At 35.7% G+C, this 22,437-nt stretch overlaps 1 protein-coding gene across 31 annotated transcripts in view; it reads left to right on the top strand.

Annotated features, from left to right (window-relative positions):
• Nucleotides 1-22,437, top strand: part of MYO9A (myosin IXA) — a 306,752-nt gene that overhangs the window by 193,845 nt on the left and 90,470 nt on the right. For all 31 annotated transcript variants that reach the window (XM_077939666.1, XM_077939675.1, XM_077939671.1 and 28 more), the window contains 5 exons: nt 8,515-8,637; nt 18,487-18,567; nt 19,454-19,564; nt 20,426-20,548; nt 22,138-22,287. In XM_077939666.1, the coding sequence (XP_077795792.1) occupies nt 8,515-8,637; nt 18,487-18,567; nt 19,454-19,564; nt 20,426-20,548; nt 22,138-22,287 (588 nt within the window). The remainder of the gene's footprint in view (nt 1-8,514; nt 8,638-18,486; nt 18,568-19,453; nt 19,565-20,425; nt 20,549-22,137; nt 22,288-22,437) is intronic.

The raw sequence follows: 22,437 nt of genomic DNA, 5'->3' as shown, positions 1-22,437 counted from the left end.
CACTTTCAGCAATGGATAGAACAGCCAGACAGAAAATCAGTGAAGAATGATAGTTAAACTGCACTCTAGATAAATGAACCTAACAGACATTTATAAAACATTCTGCCCAGCAGTTGTAGAATACACATTTTTTTTGGAGACTGAGTTTCGCTCTTGTCACCCAGACTGGAGTGCAGTGACATGATCTTGGCTCCCTGCAATCTCCACCTCCCAAGTTCAAGCGATTCTCCTGCCTCAGCCTCCCAAGTAGCTGGGATTACAGGCATGTGTCACCACGCCTGGCTAATTTTTTGTATTTAGTAGAAACGGGGTTTCACCATGTTGGTCAGGCTGGTCACGAATTCCTGACCTCAGGTGATCCACCCACCTTGGCCTCCCAAAGTGCTGGGATTACAGGCATGAGTCACCATGCCTGGCCAACATTTTTTTCATTAGCACATGAAACTGTCTTCAAGATATATCATGTGTTGGGCCACAAAACAAGTCTCAGTAAGTTAAAAAATTTCAAATTGGGAGCCGGGCGCAGTGGCTCACACCTGTAATCCCAGCACTTTGGGAGGCTGAGGCGGGCAGATCACGAGGTCAGGAGATCGAGACCATCCTGGCTAACACGGTGAAACCCTGTCTCTACTAAAAATACAAAAAAATTAGCCAGACGTGGTGGCAGGCGCCTGTATTCCCAGCTACTCAGGAGGCTGAGGCAGGAGAATGGCATGACCCGGGAGGTGGAGCTTGCAGTGAGCCGTGATCACACCACTGGGATCCAGCCTGGGTGACAGAGTGAGACTCTGTCTCAAAATAATAACAATAATAATAATAATAATAAAAGAAATTTCAAATTGGGGAGTATCTTTTGTGACCATAAGGGATTAAACTAGAAATCAGTAATAGAAGGTTTTTTAGAAACTATATACAAATAGTTTTTGAACAACATGCTTCTGAACTACAAATGAGTCAAAGGAGATACTAAAAAGGAAATTTTGAAAAATGTAAACAAATGAGAATGCAAATGCAATGTACCAAAACCTGTGGTCTACAACAAAAGCAGTTCTAATGGGGAAGTTTATAGCAATAATTGTCTACGTCAGTAAATGAGAAAGATCTCCAGTAAACCACTAATAACATTATTCCTCAAGGAACTAGGAAAAATGAGAACAAAATAAACCTTAAGTTAATAGAAGAAAATAAATGATAAAGCTCATAGCAGAAATAAGTGAAATAGAGACTTAAAAAATATAAAACATTAATTACGAGTTAGTGTTTTGAAACGATAAAAATTGACAAATTTCTAGCTAGACAAAATTTTAAAAGGGGAAGATTCAAATTGAGAGATGTGAAAAGGTGACATTATGACTGATATTACAGAAATATAAGGGATCATAAGAGCCTGTTACTAACAACTATAAGGCAACTATTTGGAAAACCTAGAAGAAATTGGTAAATTCCTAGTCACATACAATCTACCAAAATTGAATCATGAAGAAATAGAAAATCTGACGAAACTGGTAACGACTATGAGTTCAAATCAGTAATAAAGTTTCCCATCAAAGAAAAGTCTAGTACCTGACAGCTTCACTGCTCAGTTCTACCAAACATTTGAAGAAGAGTGAATCTCAGTCCTTTTAAAATTATTTCAGAAAAATGGAGAGGAGAGAATTCTTCCCAACTTATTTTCAAGCACTTGATAAGAAAACCAGACAAGAACACAACAAAAAAGGAAATTATAGGACAATGTCTCTGATTGAACATGGATGCATAAATCCTCATGGAATTAAGAAACCAAATTCAAAAGCACATTAAAAAGATAATTTATCATGACTAAATGGGATTCATCCCAGGGATGCAAGAATGGTTTAACATATGCAAATCAATTAATGTGATACATTACATTAACAGAATTAAGGGAAAAATTATACAGTTATTTCAATAGAAACAGATAAAGCATCTGACAATTCAACACTCATTCATGATAAAAACTCTCATGATATAGACAGAATGAATGTACCTCAACACAGTAAAGACCACACAACAGACTCACAGAGAACATAGTAAACAAGGAAAAATGGAAAGCTTTTCTTCTGTGATCCAGAATAAGACAAGGATTCCCACTTTCACCACTTTCTCTATTCAACATAATACTGGAAGTCCTAGCCAGAGCAAGTAAGCAAGAGAAAGAAATAAAGGGCATACAAATTGGAAAGGAGGAAGACACTAACTTAATTATCTAATGTTAAGTACATTAGTAATTATCAATTATATAGTGCTTGATATTTATACATATTTGTTCCCCAGGAATTAAAAACTGGCTACTTAATGAATGCTAATTAGAATTAAAATGTCATATTGTTTTTAAATAAAAAGTTTCTTTTAACCATAACAAGAACAAAAAGACAAACTCATAGCAGTATATAGTAGAGTTATGGTTCCCAAAGCTTTGGGGTGTAGAAGTGGGATGGGAAAGCAACAACACTGGTCAAAGGATAATGTTTCAGGTAGACAGGTTCTAGTGATCTTTTGCGTTGCAGGTTGAATATGGTTCATAATAATGTATTATATATTTCAAAGTTGCTGTACAAGTAAATTTCAGGTGATCTCACCACAAAGAAATAAGTATGTGAGATATTTTATTTAGCCTGATTTAATCACTACTCAATGTATGCATGTATCATAGTATCACATTGTGCCCCATAAATATATAAAATTATTATTTGTCATTTTAAAAAAGATGAAAAACCAAAAATATACAGTGACCTAAAGTAGATTAAAGATTGCCAGATGCCAGGTGCGGTGGTTGACGTCCGTAATATTGGGAGGACGTCAGCACTTTGGGAGGCCAAGGTGGGCGGATTTGCCTGAGCTCAGGAGTTCAAGACCAGCCTGGGCAACACGGTGAAACCCCGTCTCTACTAAAAATACAGAAAATTACCTGGGCATAGTGGCGAGTGCCTGTAGTCCCAACTACTCAGGAGGCTGAGTTGCTTGAACCCGGGAAACAGAGGTTGCAGTGACCAAGTTTGCGCCACTGCACTACAGCCTGGGCGACAGAGTGAGACTCCACTCTCAAAAAACAAAAAGATTTCCAGGAAGCAGCATGCAGTGTTTAGGGAAAAGAGAGGAGTTGCAAAGTGGGAGAAGGAACAAAGAAAGCGTTAGGGGCTATAGATATGTTCATTATCTTGATTGTGGTGATGGCTCCATAGCTATATAAATATGTCATAATTTGTATACATTAAATACGTGCAGCTTATTTTGTTTCAGAAAAGCTATTGGAAAAAAGATCATTGAGGGAAAGGAATTTAGACTCATACTAACTTTTTGACCTTTTTACTTATTGAATATATATGTTTTAAACTTCTTACTACTTTTAATTCATTTTAACTTTTTATTTAAAATATCTTCTGTTTACACAGTCTATGCTAGATAAGATATATCCCTATCCTGAGGAATTTTTTGAGTATGTGGTAGGAGACCAAATATCCTCAACTCACTAATTTCATCCCAGACTAAGTTCTCTATTTAAGAAGTAGGGATGAGTTAGGTAGGGATGGAGTGTGGATGGGTGGAAGTAGTGGGTGGAAGGGATGACATCTAGGTTGGCTTTTGCAGGATAAGTGAAAACAATCTGAGATCCTTGTTATTACAGGGAGCCTTTCCATCAAACCTGTTGACAGGAGCCACAGTCAGCACTTAGTTTGTACAACTTTGTCTCTGAGATGACACACAGCTGTTCACTTTTGGATAACAAGTTAGCCTAGTTTGAATCAGACAAGCATCCACTTGAAATGCAGAAGCTGTTTTCATGAGCTCAAGTTCATCCTTCCACAAGATGATAGCTCTGTTTTGGTAGTACTTTCCCATTTTTCTTGTTAGAATTTATTCCCTCATAACTTGAAACTGTCGCTTGTATTAGATCTACTTTTCTAACATCACCTATTTTTGTAATTACATTCTTTTAGTGACAGCTGCATAGCCCAGTTGTACATTTGTACTTTGATATCTTCCTTGTCTCAAAATTCATGCTCAAGGTAATTTTACTGTGTCGCTCCCCTAGTACATTTTTATAGTCACTTAGGCTCCAATCTTGAATTTATTATTTGTTTGAGACAAAGTCTCACTCTGTCACCTAGGCTGGAGTGGCACGATCTTGACTGACTGCCACCTCTGCCTCTTGGGTTCAAGCAGTTCTTGTGCCCCAGCCACCCAAGTAGCTGGGATTACAGGCATGCACCACCATGCCTGGCTATTTTTTTTTTTTTTTTTTTTTAACTAGAAACAGAGTTTTGCCATATTGACCTCACTGGTCTCCAACTCCTGGCCTCAAGTGATCTGCTTGCCTTGGCCTTCCAAAGTGCTGGGATTACAGGTGCGAGCCACTGTGCCCAGCCTTGAAGTTAATTTTATTACCCATTTTAGTCCTTTTTAATAACATGAGAAATACCTTAGTTTGTTTGGGCTGCTATGATAAAATGTTTTAGATTGGTTAATTTATAAACGAAAGAAATATATTACAGCGCAAGAGGCAGGGAAGTTCAAAATCAAGTTTTCAGAGTTGATGTCTAGTGATGGTCCATTCCTCATGGAATGATACCTTCTATGTGTTTTAACATGGCAGCTCTTTTGGGCCTCTTCTATCAAGGTACTAATACCACTACCCAGCTACTTCCCAAGGGCCCCTCTCCTTTGCCTCCTAGTACTGTCACACCAGGATTAGGTTTCAATATATGAATTTTGGGAGACTCAAGCATTTAGACTATAATCAAGCAATATCTTATTAATCTTGTTGTCTACAGCACCTTGCACAGCAAGTGTAGATAATTGTTGAAAAAAATAATAAACTGGTTAACTAAGCTTAATAAACTCAACCATAATGATGGAATTAAGAAAGGAAAGAAGTAGACAAGGAACTGAAGCCCTAAGAAAGGAAATAACTCTGTATCCCTTTACCTCTAGATTTATGGTCATATTTTATCTTTTTTCATAAACCTTATGCACGATCGAATTATTTTTTAATGTCCCAATAGCCTGAACTTGAATGCAATGTATCCCTAGCACTTACAACAGAGCCTGACCTTTAGTAATGACTCTGAACATTTGTTGATTGACCAGGTTATTGTTAGGTATATAGGAAGAAGTCTTATCTCCACTTGATAGGGAAAGCATTGCTCAAAGTTCGTTAGTTGCTAGCTTTTTTTTTTTTTTTTTTTTGAGATGGATTTTCATTCTGTCGCCCTGGCTGGAGTGCAGTAGTGCGATCTCAGCTCCCTTCTACCTCTGCCTCCCAGGTTCAAGCGATTCTCCTGTCTCAGCCTCCCAAGTAGCTGGGATTACAGGCGCCTGTCACCATGCCTGGCTAATTTTTATATTTTTAGTAGAGATGATGTTTCGCCATGTTGGCCAGGCTGGTCCCAAACTCCTGACCTCAGGTGATCCACTGTCCTCGGCCTCCTCACGCCTGGGATTACAGGCGTGAGCCACCACACCTGGCCAGTTACTAGGTATTTAATTTATTCAAACTAATATTTATTGAATCCTACTCTGAACCAGACACTATTTTAGAAATTGAGGGTACAGGGATGAACGGTACAGTCAGAATTCTCTGGGAGGTTATCTTTTATTTATTTTTTATTTTTTGAGACAGTGTCTCGCTCTGTCACCCAGGCTGGAGTGCAGTGGCGCAATCCCGGTTCACTGCAGCCTCTGGCCCTGAGCTCAAGCAATCCTCCCATATCTCCACCTCCCGAATAGCTAGGACCGCAGGCACTCGCCACCACCTGGCTAATTTTTGTACTTTAAGTAGGGAAGAGACCTTGCCATGTTGCCCAGGCTGGTCTGCAACTCCTGAGCTCAGGTGATCTGCCTGCCTTGACTGTGCTGGGATTACAGGCCTGAACCACAGTGGCTGGCACTCCAGGAGGTTATTTTTTAGAGAAGAAGAAGACAATATACAAATTAACAAATAAATGAAAAAATAATTTAGATGATATTATATGCAGTGTTGAAAATTAAGTGACATGTAATTGACATAGAAGTGGGCTATTTTTTTCAGTATTTAAGCAAGAACTTTCTGAGAAAGTTACATTTAAAGTACAAATTCAGTGCCAAGTAGAACCAAGTCTTGTGAAGGCCTGGCAATAGAGTATTCCAAGCAAATGAAAAAAATTGGAATGACTCTGAGGCAGAAATGAATGTCATGTTTGGTTTTACAAACTTTTACAATGTACCTGACAGCAAAGATTTTTTAGTAGTTATTTTATTTTACATAGTCCCTCTGGTGTTTTTTTCATAGTGAAAAACAATTTAAACTCAAACTTTATTTCCAAGGTCTTTTTCTCAATAATATCTTAAAAGTGGAAGTGGGGGAATTATTTTAGGCTTCAATGCTAATTTGTTTTTACATAAGGGTAACCTATGAATTCTTCTAATTAATTCTTGACTAGTATGAAAAATTATTTTTCATGAGTATACATACAGTGAAGTTGTGATAATTCAAAAGTGCTAATAAAAGTAAAACAAAACTGTCTAATATTTAGCACAAATACCCTTTTTACATGTATGTTGTTTTACATGGCTTTTTTTTTTTTGATCAATAGTGTTTGCAAATATTTTCCCATGTCAGGAAATATAGATTTACAGTAACTTTATCAGCTGCTGAGTATTCAGTTGTGTAAATGAAGCATACTTTATATAAATAATTCTATATAATTGTGTATCTCTATAATTTTTCACTATTTTTGAAGTATATTATTATAAAAAACATAGATCTTTTTTGATAACTCCTTAGAATAAATATCTAGATTGGAAATTTCTCATCAGGAAAGTTATAATAATTTACATTCCTAAGAACAGTGGGTATATAGTGTATGTTTCCCCACCACCTCATGAATACTGACTCTTGTCAGTCTTTCTTGTATTTGCCAAACTGATGCAGAAAACCTTTTTTAAAAGAAATGACATTTTCCTTCAATACAGGTGAGATTGAATGGATTGTGATTTTGTTACTTGCCATTTGTACTTTGAGAATTGCCTCATCAGATCATCTGCCCTTTTTTTTATTGTGATATCTATTTAAGAATTTTTACAAGTTTTTTTTACATACAGATAATAAACCTTTTCATTTGTAGGAAATAACATTTCCTTAATTCAGGTTGTTTACATGTGTGTTGTACTTCTTTCAGTTTGCATGGTTTTGTTTTTTTAATGTTTGTATTGTCGAAATAAATACCTTTAGACTTGAAAATTTGTCATGTTTTTAACACAATCTTGTGTTTCTCATACATTGACTTTATACTACTTTTTAAATAACATATAGTTTACATCTGTATAGATACATTCTTTCCATTTACAAACTCACTACGATAAATATTGTGTGGTTTAACTATCTTTACTTTGTATACTTTAGTTGCTTCATGTCTAACTCCTATTTTCCTAATTTATAGTATAGTACATCATGATGAGGCTTAATAGGGACTATGCTTTGTTTTTTTGTTTTGTTTTTTGTTTTTTTGACGGAGTCTCTCATTGTCGCTCTGGCTGGTGTGCAGTAGTGTGATCTTGGTTCGCTGCCACCTCTGCCTCCCGGGTTCAAGCAGTTCTCCTACCTCAGCCTCCCGAGTAACTGGGACACACGCCACCATGCCTGCCTAATTTTTCTATTTTTAGTAGAGATGGGGTTTCACTATGTTAGGCTGGTCTCGAACTCTTGACCTCATGATCCGCCCACCTCAGTCTCCCAAAGTGCTGGGTTTGCAGGCATGAGCCACCGTGCCCAGCCTATGCTTTGTTTTTGTGTATGTCCCTGGCACACCGACTGTCGCCCTGGTATTTAGTTGTTGTCTCTGTGAGTCAGGATTCAGTTTGAGATAACAATAATTACAGTAGATATTTTTAAGTAGAAAGGGAATTAAGTAGACACTTACAAAATCATTAGAAGTCACAGGTTAAAATAACATTTGCAGGAATGTCGCTAGATGTAATTAGAAAGCTAGGAAATCAGGAAGCTGTCAGTGCAGCTGCTACTTGCAGGTATATACTGCCTGTGGTGTAATTTAGCCATCTGGCAGAAACAACTACAACTATTTGCTCCAGAGCTAAGCTGCATTTAGTATAGTTGTGATGACAACACAAATGTTCTGCACTCTGCCTCTGAGCATTCACAAAACTAGTGTCTGGAGGCTGGAACTACAGAAAAAAGGTACATAAAGTATGTGCATTTTTGCTAGCAGAAGCAGAACTAGTAGCCAGAGCCTCTTCCTCAGTTACACCTTCCCAGTTTCACATGTGGGCCTTTTACTGGTAAACTTAAACGATATCCAGAACTCTATGCAAGAGAGTTTGTGAAGTGTACTTTTCTTTTTAGAGAATAGAATGAATGTTGGATATCAGTCTTTCATATTCATCACAGTCATTTAAGATGGGAAATGATCATATAGATAGGAACTGATGAAAACTGGCTGAGAATTTTGGCTTATTGTTAGATTAATATATGTGAGCAATTTATTTTTTCTCTTCTTTCAGCACTTGCTAGAAGTAAATTCTTTAAAGCACCTGACAAGACTGACACTACAAGATCGCATTACCAAGTCTCTTCTTCATTTACACAAGAAGAAAAAACCTCCCAGCATCAGTGCCCAGTTTCAGGTTATTTCCTGTTTTGCTTAAAACAAATAAGAATCTGTATCTTTCAGATTGTCATTGAAAGGTTAAAGTGATCTGCAGATTACTCGAATAGGATTTTAATTTATGTGACTAAAAAGCCATATATTACTGATCATTTTGGAAAGAAGAACCAAAGATGAAAAAAAAAAGTCAGATGCCTTTGTTTTTCATCCACATATGTCTGGATAATGGCTATCTCAATATTTGTTATTTTCATTGTGAGGAGAAAGCAGAAAATTGATGTTATAAACAAATCTGCCTTTAAACCCTGCTGCTTAGATAATGTCACTGTTAGCCTAATGATGTATGTTTTTTTTTCCCTGCTTAAACCTCATGCTGCTACCATTGATAGTTAACTAAATGAGGCTGAAGGGCTTTTTTCTGTGTATTTATTTTACTTTTGTCTACATAGAAATCCAGTTCTTTTTTGGGGGGCTTTTAGGAATAAATATGATCATAGTTAACCAAATTTCTTCCAGAATAATTGTTTTCAGATTCCTTTTTAAATTGCCTCTTGCATTCTTCTCAAATCATCTATCTCCTAAGATCTTTTCATTTGGTAGGTATTTATGAAAATAAGCAAAATATCTGGTAGATAACAATGCTTTGCATAATTTTACTCTATTTCATGTTTATATCACAGAAGCAATGCTCACTGTTGAATAAAAATTTCCTTATTTGTGATAGATGTATCTGTATATGTTAACACTTTTTAAAATGCTTCTTTTACAGCTAGGATGTTTGAACATAAATTATCTACTAATGTATCATTATGTGATTTATAGGCACAGTTCTTCAAATTGTGGGCTAGAAATGTCATTTTATTTTAGATAATTCTCACCATAGGCCTAAAGGAAAATTTGAATCTGTGAAGGCTGTTTGGTCACATGCTTTCTCTTTAAAAAAAAAAAAAAAAGAAAAGAAAAAAAGCAAAATCAAGGAGCCGTATAACTCATATGTGCAAATAAGCTTAAAGGAAAGGGAATTGAGTATAATGAAATCACTGCTATGAATTTTAAAAATCCTTCTTAATAATCATATGGGTTAATGGCATTTGGTTGGGAAGAATGAGAAGATAGTGCTTAGGGACGTCTGTCTTTACCTTGCTGCTGTCCTCACAATCCAGACTTTGTAGATTAGAAATGCAAAGATTAATGGGTTATAGAAAAAAAATCATGTTGAGTGATATGTTTATTAATATACAACATAAATATGAGTCATAAGCAGACTTAATACAATGGTTAGTTTATTAGCATATTTCTCCCTGATTAGCAAATCCACATGGGAAGCCAAATTCTGATCAAAAGGTAATTTGGTGAGCTCAATGTCTGAAAAGGGAACATTAATCTCACGATTATGAAAGGTAGAATTATTAAGCTGTTAAGTGTCCTTTGTTTTGTTACCTTGGATCTTTTACAGATGCCATGTATACCGAAATCATTCTTTAATTTGAAGAATACCATATAGCTAGTACAATAAAAACTTAGTTATAATCACAATCCTATTGTGTCTCTTAAAATCCTTCCAAATTTACATATTCTTAATTTATATTCATGAATTATATTTAATTTTTAGAAAAAGAGTCCTCTTTAATATTTCTAATAGACCATTAAGTTATTAAAAAAGTAATGAGTTAATTTTTGATTATTTGGAAAATATAGATGAGCAAAAACAAGTGAAAGTCGTCTACCATCCATAGATAATGACCAATGTATAGTATGTTTTCCAGGCCCTTTGCCAAAAATTTACACATACGCATTTTCTAATAGGTGTTGTCTAAGTTTTTCTCCAATTGTTCTAGGATAATTACTATTATATTTATTATAAAGATGAGGAAACCAAGTAGCAGATGAGGAAATTGCAGGTGATCAAAATGGATGGCACCCAGCCGTCTTTGACTCTGTGCCCTTCCTTGAATGCTTATTTTCATGAAAATGATATCATAGAACTCACAAAGGATTAACTGATACAGAAATTGCCCTTCTGCTATAAACAACCAGAAATTGGACAAAAGATATTATGAGTCAGATATTTTCAGATATTAGGCAGTAAGCATTACGGGGTTCCAATCTGTGAGAATAGGGGAAATAAATGAGGAAAGCCCCAGATTAACACCTAAAGATAATTTGCTACAGCTCAGGAAGAAGAAACCCAAACAAATGCCAGTGGTCTTGCTAACTGAAGAGATGGAGATAGAAAGGTAGAGGCAACTAGAATTTGTGAGGCAGAGTAAAGAGGAGAAGGACATTGTATGAAGAGAAAGAGCTAGACTGCTGAGGGGTCTCCTTGAGTCTCTGTGACTGACTACCGATCTCTGCATATATGGGTTAAAATTCCATGAGATCGGGGAAAGAATGATTATTCTAATCACCTGAATCCTGTAGACCTAACAATTTCTGGTATTTATACAGGATTAGAGGAGTAGTTCTGTTCTCATCAGCCAGAGTGAAACGACCTTTTATTACATGAGGCATTAGGTAGAATCCTCAGAAAGACATTGTTTTAGCAATGGGACCAACATAGTCCTAATGTAAAGACTGCTCTGGCCCTGCTCTCACAAAACTAAAAATCAAGTTTTAAAAGAATCAGACTGATCCTAAGTAACTTAACTACATGTTAAGAAGAATGTTTGTCACTCTTTAAAGGAATACAACAAAATCCAACAATGTAAAACACAGTGTCTAACATCCAATGAGAAATTACAAGGCAGAGAAAGAGTCAGGAAAAAAATAACCCATAACAAGGGGGGGGGGAAGTCAGTATTTAGAGACAGACTTTAAAATGATGAAGACGATGTAAATAGTAAGTAAGAATGTCAAATTAGCTATAATGTATCTTTTAAATATGCCCAAAGATATAACAAAAAATATGAATATGATGAGAACAAAATAGATTCTTTATTTTGGAAGGTGATGACAGAGTCTCTGGATGCTTCCTCAGGAGATAGAGTTGTTCTGTCCTCTCCTTTCTTTCACTGTCTGTTGGAACCAATAAGGGCCATTTGTTTTATGAAAAAGAAAAAAATGAAGATATGAAAAAGACTAAAATAAAACTTTTAGAGATTAAATATGTAATATTTGACAATAAAAAAGAAACTAAATTGGATTAACATCTGTTAGTTCAGAAGTAGTAAATTTGAAGTCATAGTTTATTAAAGCCCAGAGAAAGCAACAAAGATGTAAAAAAACGAAAATAGCAATAACTTATGAAGCAATATGATGCAGTCTAACATAGGTGTAATTGGAATCTCAGGAGAGGAAAGGGAGGAGGGCACAGAAAAACATATTTGAAGAAATAATGACCAAAATATTTTCTGATTTGATGGGGAAAAAAAAAAAAACTGCAGAGATCAAAGAATCTCAGTAAACCACAATCAGAGCAAACAAAAACACACCAAGGCACATTATATCAAATTGCTAAAACCAGTTAAAAAGAGAGCATCTTAAACTTAGCCAGAGGGAGAAAAGAGACATTTTGTGTAACAAAGTGAAGATCATCAGAAACTATCAAAGCCATGAGACAAGAAAGTGATATCTTTAAAAGACCAAAAAGAGAAGAAAAGTCACCCTAGAATTCTATGCATGGTGAAAGGTTAAGTAGAGACATTTTCAGACCAAAAAAGCTGAGATAATTTATTACCAGCAGATCTATAATATCAGAAATGTTAAATATGAAAGAAAAATGATGGGAAAACCACATGGAAATTTGAGTTTACACAAAACATGAATAGTGCCAGAATGATAGAAATGTAGGCTAATATTTTAAAAACACATTTTCTTGGACAGACGTGGTGGCTCAAACCTGTAATCCCAGCACTTTGGGAGGCTGAGGTGGGCGGATCACCCAAGGTCAGGAGTTCAAGACCAGCCTGGCCAACATGGCGAAACCCCGTCTGTACTAAAAATACAAAAATTAGCTGGGCTTGGTGGTGTGTGCCTGTAAGCCCAGCTACTCAGGAGACTGGGACATGAAAATCACTTGAACTCAGGAGGTGGAGGTTGCAGTGAGCTGAGATTGCACCACTGCACTCCAGTCTAGGCAACAGAGCAAGACTCTGTCTCAAGAAAGAAAGAAGGAAAAAAAAAATCCTTTTCTCTTTTTAAAATAATTGGCTATAGAAAACAAAAATAATAGTATATTGTGGGGTAGAAATAAAATGTATAATAAAAGTATCCCAAAACACGTAAAGTGGTACTAAGTGGAAATATACTGTTGTTAAGCTTTTACACTATACAGAACATGGTATCGTGTTATTTGAAGGTAGACTGTGATAAAGGTGCAAATCCTAGAAAAATCCTTTAAAAAAGAGTTAACAGTTAGTAAGGTAGTAGCAGAACTAAAATGGAACCATAAAATATACTCGATAAAAAAAGGAAAAAGAAAATTCAGACTGATAAATAGAAATAAGTAACAATATGGTAGACTGTAATGTATATTTTCTGTATTATTTCAGCCTTTTGGTAAATTACCACCTTCACTATACTCTAAAACATTCACTCTTGAGAGTTTGTCTTCTGCAGGCTAATGTTAGATTTTAATGAGTCAGTCCCTTTGACCACCAAACTTTCAAAGTAGGTAAAGCCTTAAGTTATGACTGGGATGCTATAACTTGATCATAAAGCAAAGAACTGTGCAGTGTTTATACATGGACCTGTATGTCAAAGTCTGGTCACTTCATAGCACTATGTCTCTACTTAGTAGTTTTTTAAAAGAAGTTGTGTGGCTTTCTCCTAATATAATCGGTCATACACGTTGTTGCTTGTTATAGCTACTAAAACTTACTGATAAAGCTGCTGCTCCTCTCCATACTCAGCTGCCTAGGGATCCACAGGTTGCTAGGAAATATATCTGCCATTGTATCAACAGTCAACATACTCTTTGCTTCAAGTAGGGGAAACTAAATTTTTCTCTTCCTAGGAGTCTTTCTAACTGTGGGTATAAGGAAGATGTAGGATACATTAAGCTTGTTTTTTTGTAAAAGTGTGAATTCCCTTGGAAAAGGCTGATTGGTTTGAAGAAATTAACCAGCTTTTAATTTATATCTCTAAGAATTTAGTCATTAGTCAAATTAAACCCAAGCTGATATTCTCTGGACATATATGTGTATATTAAGTTTTCTAGAATAGCTACATATTACTTTTATAATAAGAGGAAAAGCCATCTAAAAAAGATTATATTTTTTTAAAAGATAGTTTATAGCAGCAGGAAGCAGATTGGTAGTTCCCTGGGGCTGTGACTCAAGTGGTTATTGACTGCAGATGGGCAGAAAGGAGTTTTTTGGGGGTGATAGAGGAGTTCTGAAACTGGACTGTAGTGATAGTGGCATAACTGTGTAAATTTACTAAAACTCATTGATTTGTGAACTACAATGTATATATTTTAATAGTATGTAGATTTTATTTCAATAAAACTGTTTAAACCAAAAAAGTCACCATTAAAAGAAGAAAAAGAGCAAGACTAAAAAAGGACTCATATATGTAGTATATGAAGGAACTATTAAAAGGAAGAAAACCTAATAGACAAATGGACAAAAGTCTCAAATAGGCAATTTATAAAACATATCCAGAAGGCCAATACACCTATGTAAAACCTGTTCAATATTATGATTCATGAGGGAAATGCCAATTAATACCACAAAGCAATGCTGTTACATACTCGCCAACATGGCTGAAATAAACTGATTATACAACATGTTGGCAAGATTGGGGAGCGTTCAGAACTCCTATATGGTACTGTTAAAATGTAGATTGATACAAGCATATTGGAAAACAGTTAATGGCCGGGCGCGGTGGCTCACACCTGTAATCCCAGCACTTTGGGAGGCCGAGGCGGGCGGATCACGAGGTCAGGAAATCGAGACCATCCTGGCTTACACGGTGAAACCCCGTCTCTACTAAAAATGCAAAAAATTAGCCGGGCGTGGCGGCAGGCGCCTGTAGTCCCAGCTACTCGGGAGGCTGAGGCAGGAGAATGGCGTGAACCCGGGAGGCAGAGCTTGCAGTGAGCCAAGATCACGCCCCTGCACTCCAGCCTGGGCAACTGAGCGAGACTCCATCTCAAAAAAAAAAAAAAAAAAAAATTAAAAGACAAGTATGTTCATAGCAAAATTTTTCATAATAAACTGGAAACAACAAAATACTCATCTCTTAATGGATAGTTTAATGGTAGTAATGCCAAATAATGGATCACTAATATACAGCCCTGAAAATTTACAGAATATAATTGTATGCAACAAATACAAAATAGTACATGGTTTATTTTTCCATTCATATGAACTTTAATAGTAGGTTAAACTAACTTATCATCTTAAAAGTAAGAATAATAATTACCCTTGGTTGGGGTGTGGAAATATGAGTACATAGCTTATGTACAGTGACCTTGCTAAATTAAATGGGATGGGGCCCAAAGGGCTTCTGAGATTCTGATTTTATACATATACACACACACACACACACACACACACACGTTTAATTTGGGCTCTAGTTACAAGAATATCTTCCTTTTGTAAAAAGTCATAATCTACACTTATGATTTTAATATTTTATGTGTATTATTATTGTCATTATTTTGAGACAGCGTCTCATAAAATGCCCAGGCTGTACTCCGACTTCTGGGCTTAAGCTATCCTCCCTCCTCAGCTTCACAAGTAGATGCTACAGGCATGTGACACGGTGCCAAGCCCTATGTGTATTACACTACAATAGCATTTGCAAGAATAATGAACACTGAAAAGTTTAAAAATTTGTATGTTGATGTAATAAATTTCACAACAGTAACAGAGGTCTATATATAGTTCTAAGACTTCTTTGTTTTACTTGAACTTGTGAAATGTCGACTCCTAAGTAGACTGTGACAAGTTAGGTTTGTATATTGTAATCCCTAGAGCAGCTACTAAAATGCAGTACAAAGATAGCTGAAAAGTAGATAAATTAATATGGAATATTGAGTATATTGAACAGAGGGGAGGGGCACCTCACTAAAGAAAGTACACAGATGGCAAATAAGCATATGAAAAGATGTTCCACATTATATGTTACTAGGGAATTGCAAATTAAAACAAAAATGAGATACCACAGCACAGCTATCGGAATGGCAAAAGTCCAAAGCAATGAGAACACCAAATGCTGGTGAGAATGTGGAGCAACAGGAACACTCATTCATTGCTGGTGGGAATGCCAAATGGTGCAGCCACTTTGGAAAACAGTTTGACAGTTTCTTATAAAACTGTATTTTTACCATATGATCCAGCGGTAACAACTTCTTGGTATTTACCTAAATGAACTGAAAACTTATGTCCACACAATAACCTGTACACGGGTATTCATAGCAGCCTTATTCATAATTGGTAAAACTTGGAAACAGTCAAGACGTCCTGCAGTAGGTGAATGGATTAACAAACTATGGTACATTCAGACAATGGAGTATTATTCAACACTAAAAAGAAATGAGCTTTCAAGCCATGAAAAGGCTTAGAGGAATCTTAAATGCATATTACTGAGTAGAGGAAGCCAATATGGAAAGGTTACATACCATAAGATTCCAAATATATGACATTCTGGAAAAAGCAAAACTATGGAGACGGTAAAAAAGATCAGTAGTTGCCAGGATCTAGTTGGGGGAGGATGAGTAGGCAGAGCATAGAGGACTTTAGTCAGATTAATCTATATGATAATGCAATGGTGAATAAATGTCTATATATTTGTTTAAACCCATAGAATGTGCAACATAAAGAGTGAACCCTAATGCATATTATGGACTATAGTTAATAATCATGTGTCAGTATTGGTTCATCACATATAACACAGTAATGCAAGATGTTAATTATAGGGGAAATTGTGCATGTGAGGGTAAAGGGGCATGTGGGAATTCTCTGTATGTTCTGCTTATTTTTGCTGTGAACCTAAAACTGCTCCAAAAGTCTATTTTAAACAGGCAGGGAGTAAGAGGAGGAAGGGAGGAACAAATGAGAGAGGACAAACAGAAGGCCAGTAATAAAACTGGTAGCCCTAAATCCAGCCATACTAATTATTAACAATGTAAATGCTCTAAACAGTCCAATTAAGAAATGGATATTATCTGATTGGATAAAATAAGACCTAACTGTGTGTTATCTACAAGAAACCTGTTTAAATACAATGATACTAAAGGGTTAAAAAATGAAAAAAATAAACCATGCAAACAAAAACCAAAAGAAAGCTATAGTGACTATAGTAGAGTCAGACAAAGTAGACTTCAGAACAGAGAAAACTACCAAGGATAAAGGGAGATAATTTCATAATGATAAAAGGTGCAATTTACAAAGTCTTACATGTGTATTCATCTAATAACGGAGCTCCCAAATATCTGAACCAAAAACTGATAGAATTAAAAGAAAAATGGACAGATCTGCAATTATGCTTGGAAACTTCAGCATACCTCTTGGTAATTGATAGGGTAAGTAGACAATTAGGAAGGACATGGAAGACTTGAATAGAATGATAAACCTACTTGACCTAACTGAAATTTATAGAACAGCCTAGCCAAGAATTGCAGAATATACATTCATTTTAAGTGCCCATGAAATACTTGCCAAGGTAGATCATAAACTAGGCCATAAAACCTTAATAAATTTGAGTTAAAATCATACAAAATGTTGTATTTGTAATAGAATTAAACCAGAAATCAAAGAAAAATATCAATCCCCAAATATTTAGAATATATAAAACAGACTTCTAAATAATACATTTTTTAGAGGAAGGAAAATTTTTAAATATTTTAAATAAAATGAAATATCAAAATTTGTGCAATGCAGCTAAAGCAGTGCTCCAAGGTTAATTTATAGCGCTAAATACTTTTATTGAAAAAGGAGAAGTGTCTCAATTCAATAATCTAAATTTCTACCTTATAGACTATAAAAAGAATATATGAAACCCAGTGCAAGCAGAGAGAAGTAAATAATAAAGATAACAGCAGAATTCAATGAAATGAAAAACAGAAAAATAGACAAAAAAAAAAAAAAACAAAAAAAAAAAACACTGACACCAAAAGCTGGTTCTTTAAGCAGATCAAAAAAAAAATTTTTTTTTTTTTGAGAGAGTCTTACTTTGTTGCCTAGGCTGGAGTGCAGTGGCACCATCTTGGCTTACTGCCCTTACTTACCCACACCCCCCAGGTTTAAGTAATTCTCGTGCCTCAGCCAGGCACCACCATGCCTGGCTAATTTTTGTATATCTTTTAGTAGAGACGGGGTTTCACCATGTTGGCCAGGCTGGTCTCAAACTCCTGACCTCAGGTGGTCCGCCCGCCTCGGCCTTCCAAAGTGCTGGGATTATAGGCGTGAGCCACCAAGCCTGGGCTGAGCAAATCAAAAAGTTGATAAACTTCTAGCCACTAATCAGGAAGAAAGAGAGAACGTACAAATTATCATTATCAGGAATTAAAAAAAGGGGTATCATTACATACTCTGTAGACAAAAAGCAAGGGAGTACTACCTTACTGGATACCCTCCTGAATCATTTTAAAAGTTGTAGGATACATGAGTTTGAATAAAATTATTTCATGAAATGTGAAGAAAAGTGAAAAAAAGTTCTACATTTGATTATTCTGAAATACATCTGCGATATTTACTATTTCCAGGCTATCTACTTTAATACTAAACTACCATCCTTATCCTTAATTATCCATAATTTAACCAGTATAAGAATATACACAATGTACTTTTCAAAAACAAACCTTTTGCTATGTGTGCCTCTCCTTTTTGAATGTTTTGCCAGCATATTGATTACATTTATATGTTACTTGTTAATAGTTTGGAATGGGAGAGTATGATAATTATATTGCTTTCTGTTGCAGACATCATTAAGCAAGCTAATGGAAACACTTGGTCAAGCAGAACCATATTTTGTAAAATGCATCCGCTCTAATGCTGAAAAGGTAAAAATGTCCTATAAATGAGAGCACATATCTCAGCTTACTTCAAACTGAGCTTTAAATACTTTTAAGCAGAATAAGTGGAGGGGAAGCACTAACTATAATATTTATAAGGAAAATAGTGTTTTATAAATACTTTCAATGGATTTTTCCATATTTACCTGCTTGTAAGGTGTTTATATGGATTTGATTTAGCATCACCCAGAATTTGAGAAGCAAATACATCTTGAAGTCCTGTCAGAAAAGAGTTTTCTTTTTTCTTTTTTTTTTTTTTTTTTTTTGTTTTGAGACAGAGTCTCATTCTATCGCCCAGGCTGGAGTGCAATGGCATGATCTCACCTCACTGCAATCTCCACCTTGGGTTTCAAGCAATTCTCCTGTCTCAGCCTCCCAGGTAACTGGGACTACCGGTGTGCACTACCACACCCAGCTAATTTTTGTATTTTTAGTAGAGACAGGGATTTGCCACGTTGGCCAGGCTGGTCTTGAACTCCTGACCTCAAGTGACCTTGGCCTCCCAAAGTGCTGGGATTACAGGTGTGAGCCACCACACCCAGTTGTAGGTTATCTTGTTACAGATTTTGTAGTGATTGGACTATGTGGCCTCTGGGGGTGATTACATTCTTTTTGAGCTTTTAAGGTCCTCTCTCTTCACAACCAGAGAAGCCTGGAAGCTTGGTTTCTCTCTTTTCCCTAGGGTTGGGCAGTCAGAACTTCTCTGAAGCTACCAGCTGAGAGGTGAGCTTGCCTTACCTATCAGCTTAGTTGTTATATATCTTAACCAGACAACCTCCAATCAATCTCTAGATACTTAACACTTAGCCATGCTTATAAACAGATAATTTGGAGATCTACTGTTCTGGGTTAATCTTTTTTCCATTTGCTTTAGCTGCCCTTAAGGTTCAATGATGCCTTGGTACTTAGACAGCTTCGATACACTGGAATGCTGGAAACAGTTCGAATTCGCCAATCAGGATACAGCTCCAAATATTCTTTCCAGGTTCTGTTTTTATAGTGATATTTACATATTTAGACACATCAAGTAAATGATTCCCACATATCTTGCTTATTATTTCTTTAGGGCTTACTTATTTCTCTTAATTCTTCCTTTCCATTTCACGTTTTGTATACGGAATTGAAAAGGGATAGACAGTATTTACTTTGACTGAATGGCAGCAATCTCATTAAGATTATTGTAATAGAATCCGGTAGTTGGTTATTCTCATTTGATCAGAATGTTTGCTAATACTAAGTTTACTCCTGATATAACAATTCTTTGCACTGACCTCTCCAGTAACTGAAATGTTTCAATGAGAACTATCTAGTGAAAAGATTCCATTTGGTTTTTCCTAAAGTTTTCTTAGCAGGATTTTCTTTCATAGTAAGCTGCCAAGAAGGCTCACAGCTACTCTTATCAGCAGTTACTGCTGTGGGTATGGAAATTGTATTGAAGCTGTTCAGCAACTGAGCAAGTCTTTGCTGTTACTGGGACGGAAAGCCTCATTCTCAGTTATCCTGCCACGTTTGCTTTTTTTTTCCCTGATAGAAATTTTAGGTGCTTGTTAAATAACTTTTTCTTTGGTCTTTTATAAAGCTTCCTCAAAAGGGATAATTAGCCTCTGCCCTTTTTTTTTTTCCTCTCATTCCCTTTTGATGATATGATATATGTAGAACCCAATATCTTTCTCCGCCTCCTAATGTTTTTCGAATTAACCTTTTATTATATCTTAAATTAACATGCACTTCTTGGTTTCACCCTGTTTAAAAGAAAGAGGAAAAGATTAATAAAATGATAATTAGTTTAAGGTCTTGTTTATATACATTACTTTCTGATTTTACAATTTTTTTTATTATTTTTCAGGATTTTGTGAGCCACTTCCATGTACTTCTTCCCCGAAATATTATTCCATCCAAATTTAACATTCAGGATTTCTTCAGGAAAATAAATCTTAATCCAGATAATTATCAAGTTGGAAAAACCATGGTAAATATAATCTGTATAGCTCTTGTCAAAATTGAGTGCATTTATTTAAAAAATAATAATTTTTGCCTATGAGATTGTTTATTAAAAAGATAGTGAATCAGATATCAAAAGACAATTGCTTAGACCCAGGTTTTTATTTAATTATATAGTCAGTATTAATCACAGAGCTCTGGCCAGTGCTGTAGTTCTAATTTTAACTGCCTAAAAATCATCTCTCCATAGATGTTCTACTGTAATCTCCAAGTCAGCTTGCCCAAGATGAATTTGAGATTCATCTGGTCTTAAATTTATCAAATACTTTCTTTCTCTGTCATCCCTTTTCCAGTTTCTCAGTCTAGAAACCATAATTGTCTTTAGCATACCATTCGCTTTAATCCTTTCACAAAGTTTTAGGGATTTTTTTTCCTTTTACAAAGAAATTCTCACATCACTTTCTGTTTCTCCATTACTACTGCTTCCATTTTATTTTTATTCCTTATCTCTTCTCATCTACATTGCTTATACAGTGAACAGCTTACTTATCTGATTCTAGTGTATTTGTCATTCCATTTAATTTATTCTACTCATAATTTTAAAATTGTTATCTTAATATACTTAGTTCTTTATGTCTGCCTCCTGCTTGATAATAACCCCCTCATAACCTCCTCATTAAATACAAACATCTTTCTCTTTTTGAGAACCTTCATATTGTGGCTTCACATTACTTAGTATCTTTTTTTATGGAGATTAATTGTCCCATTGTCTCCTGTGCATGCCTTTATTATTATTTTCAACTGTTTGTGTTACTCAGGTGGGATCTTTTGTCTCTGGCCCTTATTAGTTTACCATCTTCCTCTTTGGGTATATAATATCTACCTGCTCTCAAATGAGAGGTATAATTCCTGTTTCTAAAGGGATATGTCTCCTTCACCTTTGCAGCCTCCCAAGCCCTAAACATTAGTGGAATGAAGGAGTAAATAAAGTAAACTTATTAATAACTTTGGACAGTGAGAAGCTTAATGCACTCTGGATTTCAAAAAGACTGTTATCATTGGTTTATTCATGATATGATTCAAGCTTCAAGATCTGTGGTTTTCAACTTTTTTCCCCACCGTAACACCTTTGAAAAATATGATTTATTACCAGTAATACATTTACTTATAGCAGTGGTTTCCCCAATGGAGTAATGTAGCATAATCTCTGGTGCTGGAATTTTGATACTCTTGCTGACCTTGTCATTTCTCTCTCCCTTCCTCCCTTGCTTACCTTCCTTTTTTTCTGTCTTTTTTTTTTTTTTTTTTTTTTTTTTGAGACCGGATCTCTCTATTTTGCCATAGAACTTGAACTCCTGGGCTTAAGCAACATTCCTGTTTCAGCCTTCTGAGTAGCTAGGAGTATAGGCATGTAGTACCACACCCAGCTCACCTTCCTTATTCTACTGTCTCCATTTCAATTTGAGAATGACTACTTTGGATAGTATTTATCAGTACTTCATTTACATGCCTGCCACTGTGTTTGTTCTTCTCTAAAAGCTTATCACGGAAAGGATGATTCATGAAATAAATTTCTCATTTCTTCTTTCGCTGCATTCCTTATCTTCCTTTTGGTAGGTCTTTCTAAAGGAGCAGGAACGACAGCACTTACAAGATCTGCTTCACCAAGAGGTGCTCCGCAGAATCATATTGTTGCAGCGATGGTTCAGGGTCTTGCTGTGTAGGCAGCATTTCCTCCATCTGAGACAAGCATCTGTTATTATCCAGGTGAGAAGCAAAGGATTCTTTGCATGAGATTGACTAATTTATTTGGCCTTTGTTTAGTAACCAGAACCTTTTTACTGTAAAACATTTTCAATAATAATGTAAACTTTAGAAATGAGAATATGTTATACCCACTTTTGAAGTGCTCATAAC

This window comes from Macaca mulatta, chromosome 7 (genome assembly GCF_049350105.2).
Source record: "Macaca mulatta isolate MMU2019108-1 chromosome 7, T2T-MMU8v2.0, whole genome shotgun sequence".
Classification (NCBI taxonomy): domain Eukaryota; kingdom Metazoa; phylum Chordata; class Mammalia; order Primates; family Cercopithecidae; genus Macaca; species Macaca mulatta.
Note: the sequence above shows the minus strand (reverse complement) of the source record. Positions and strands in the feature narration are given on the sequence as shown.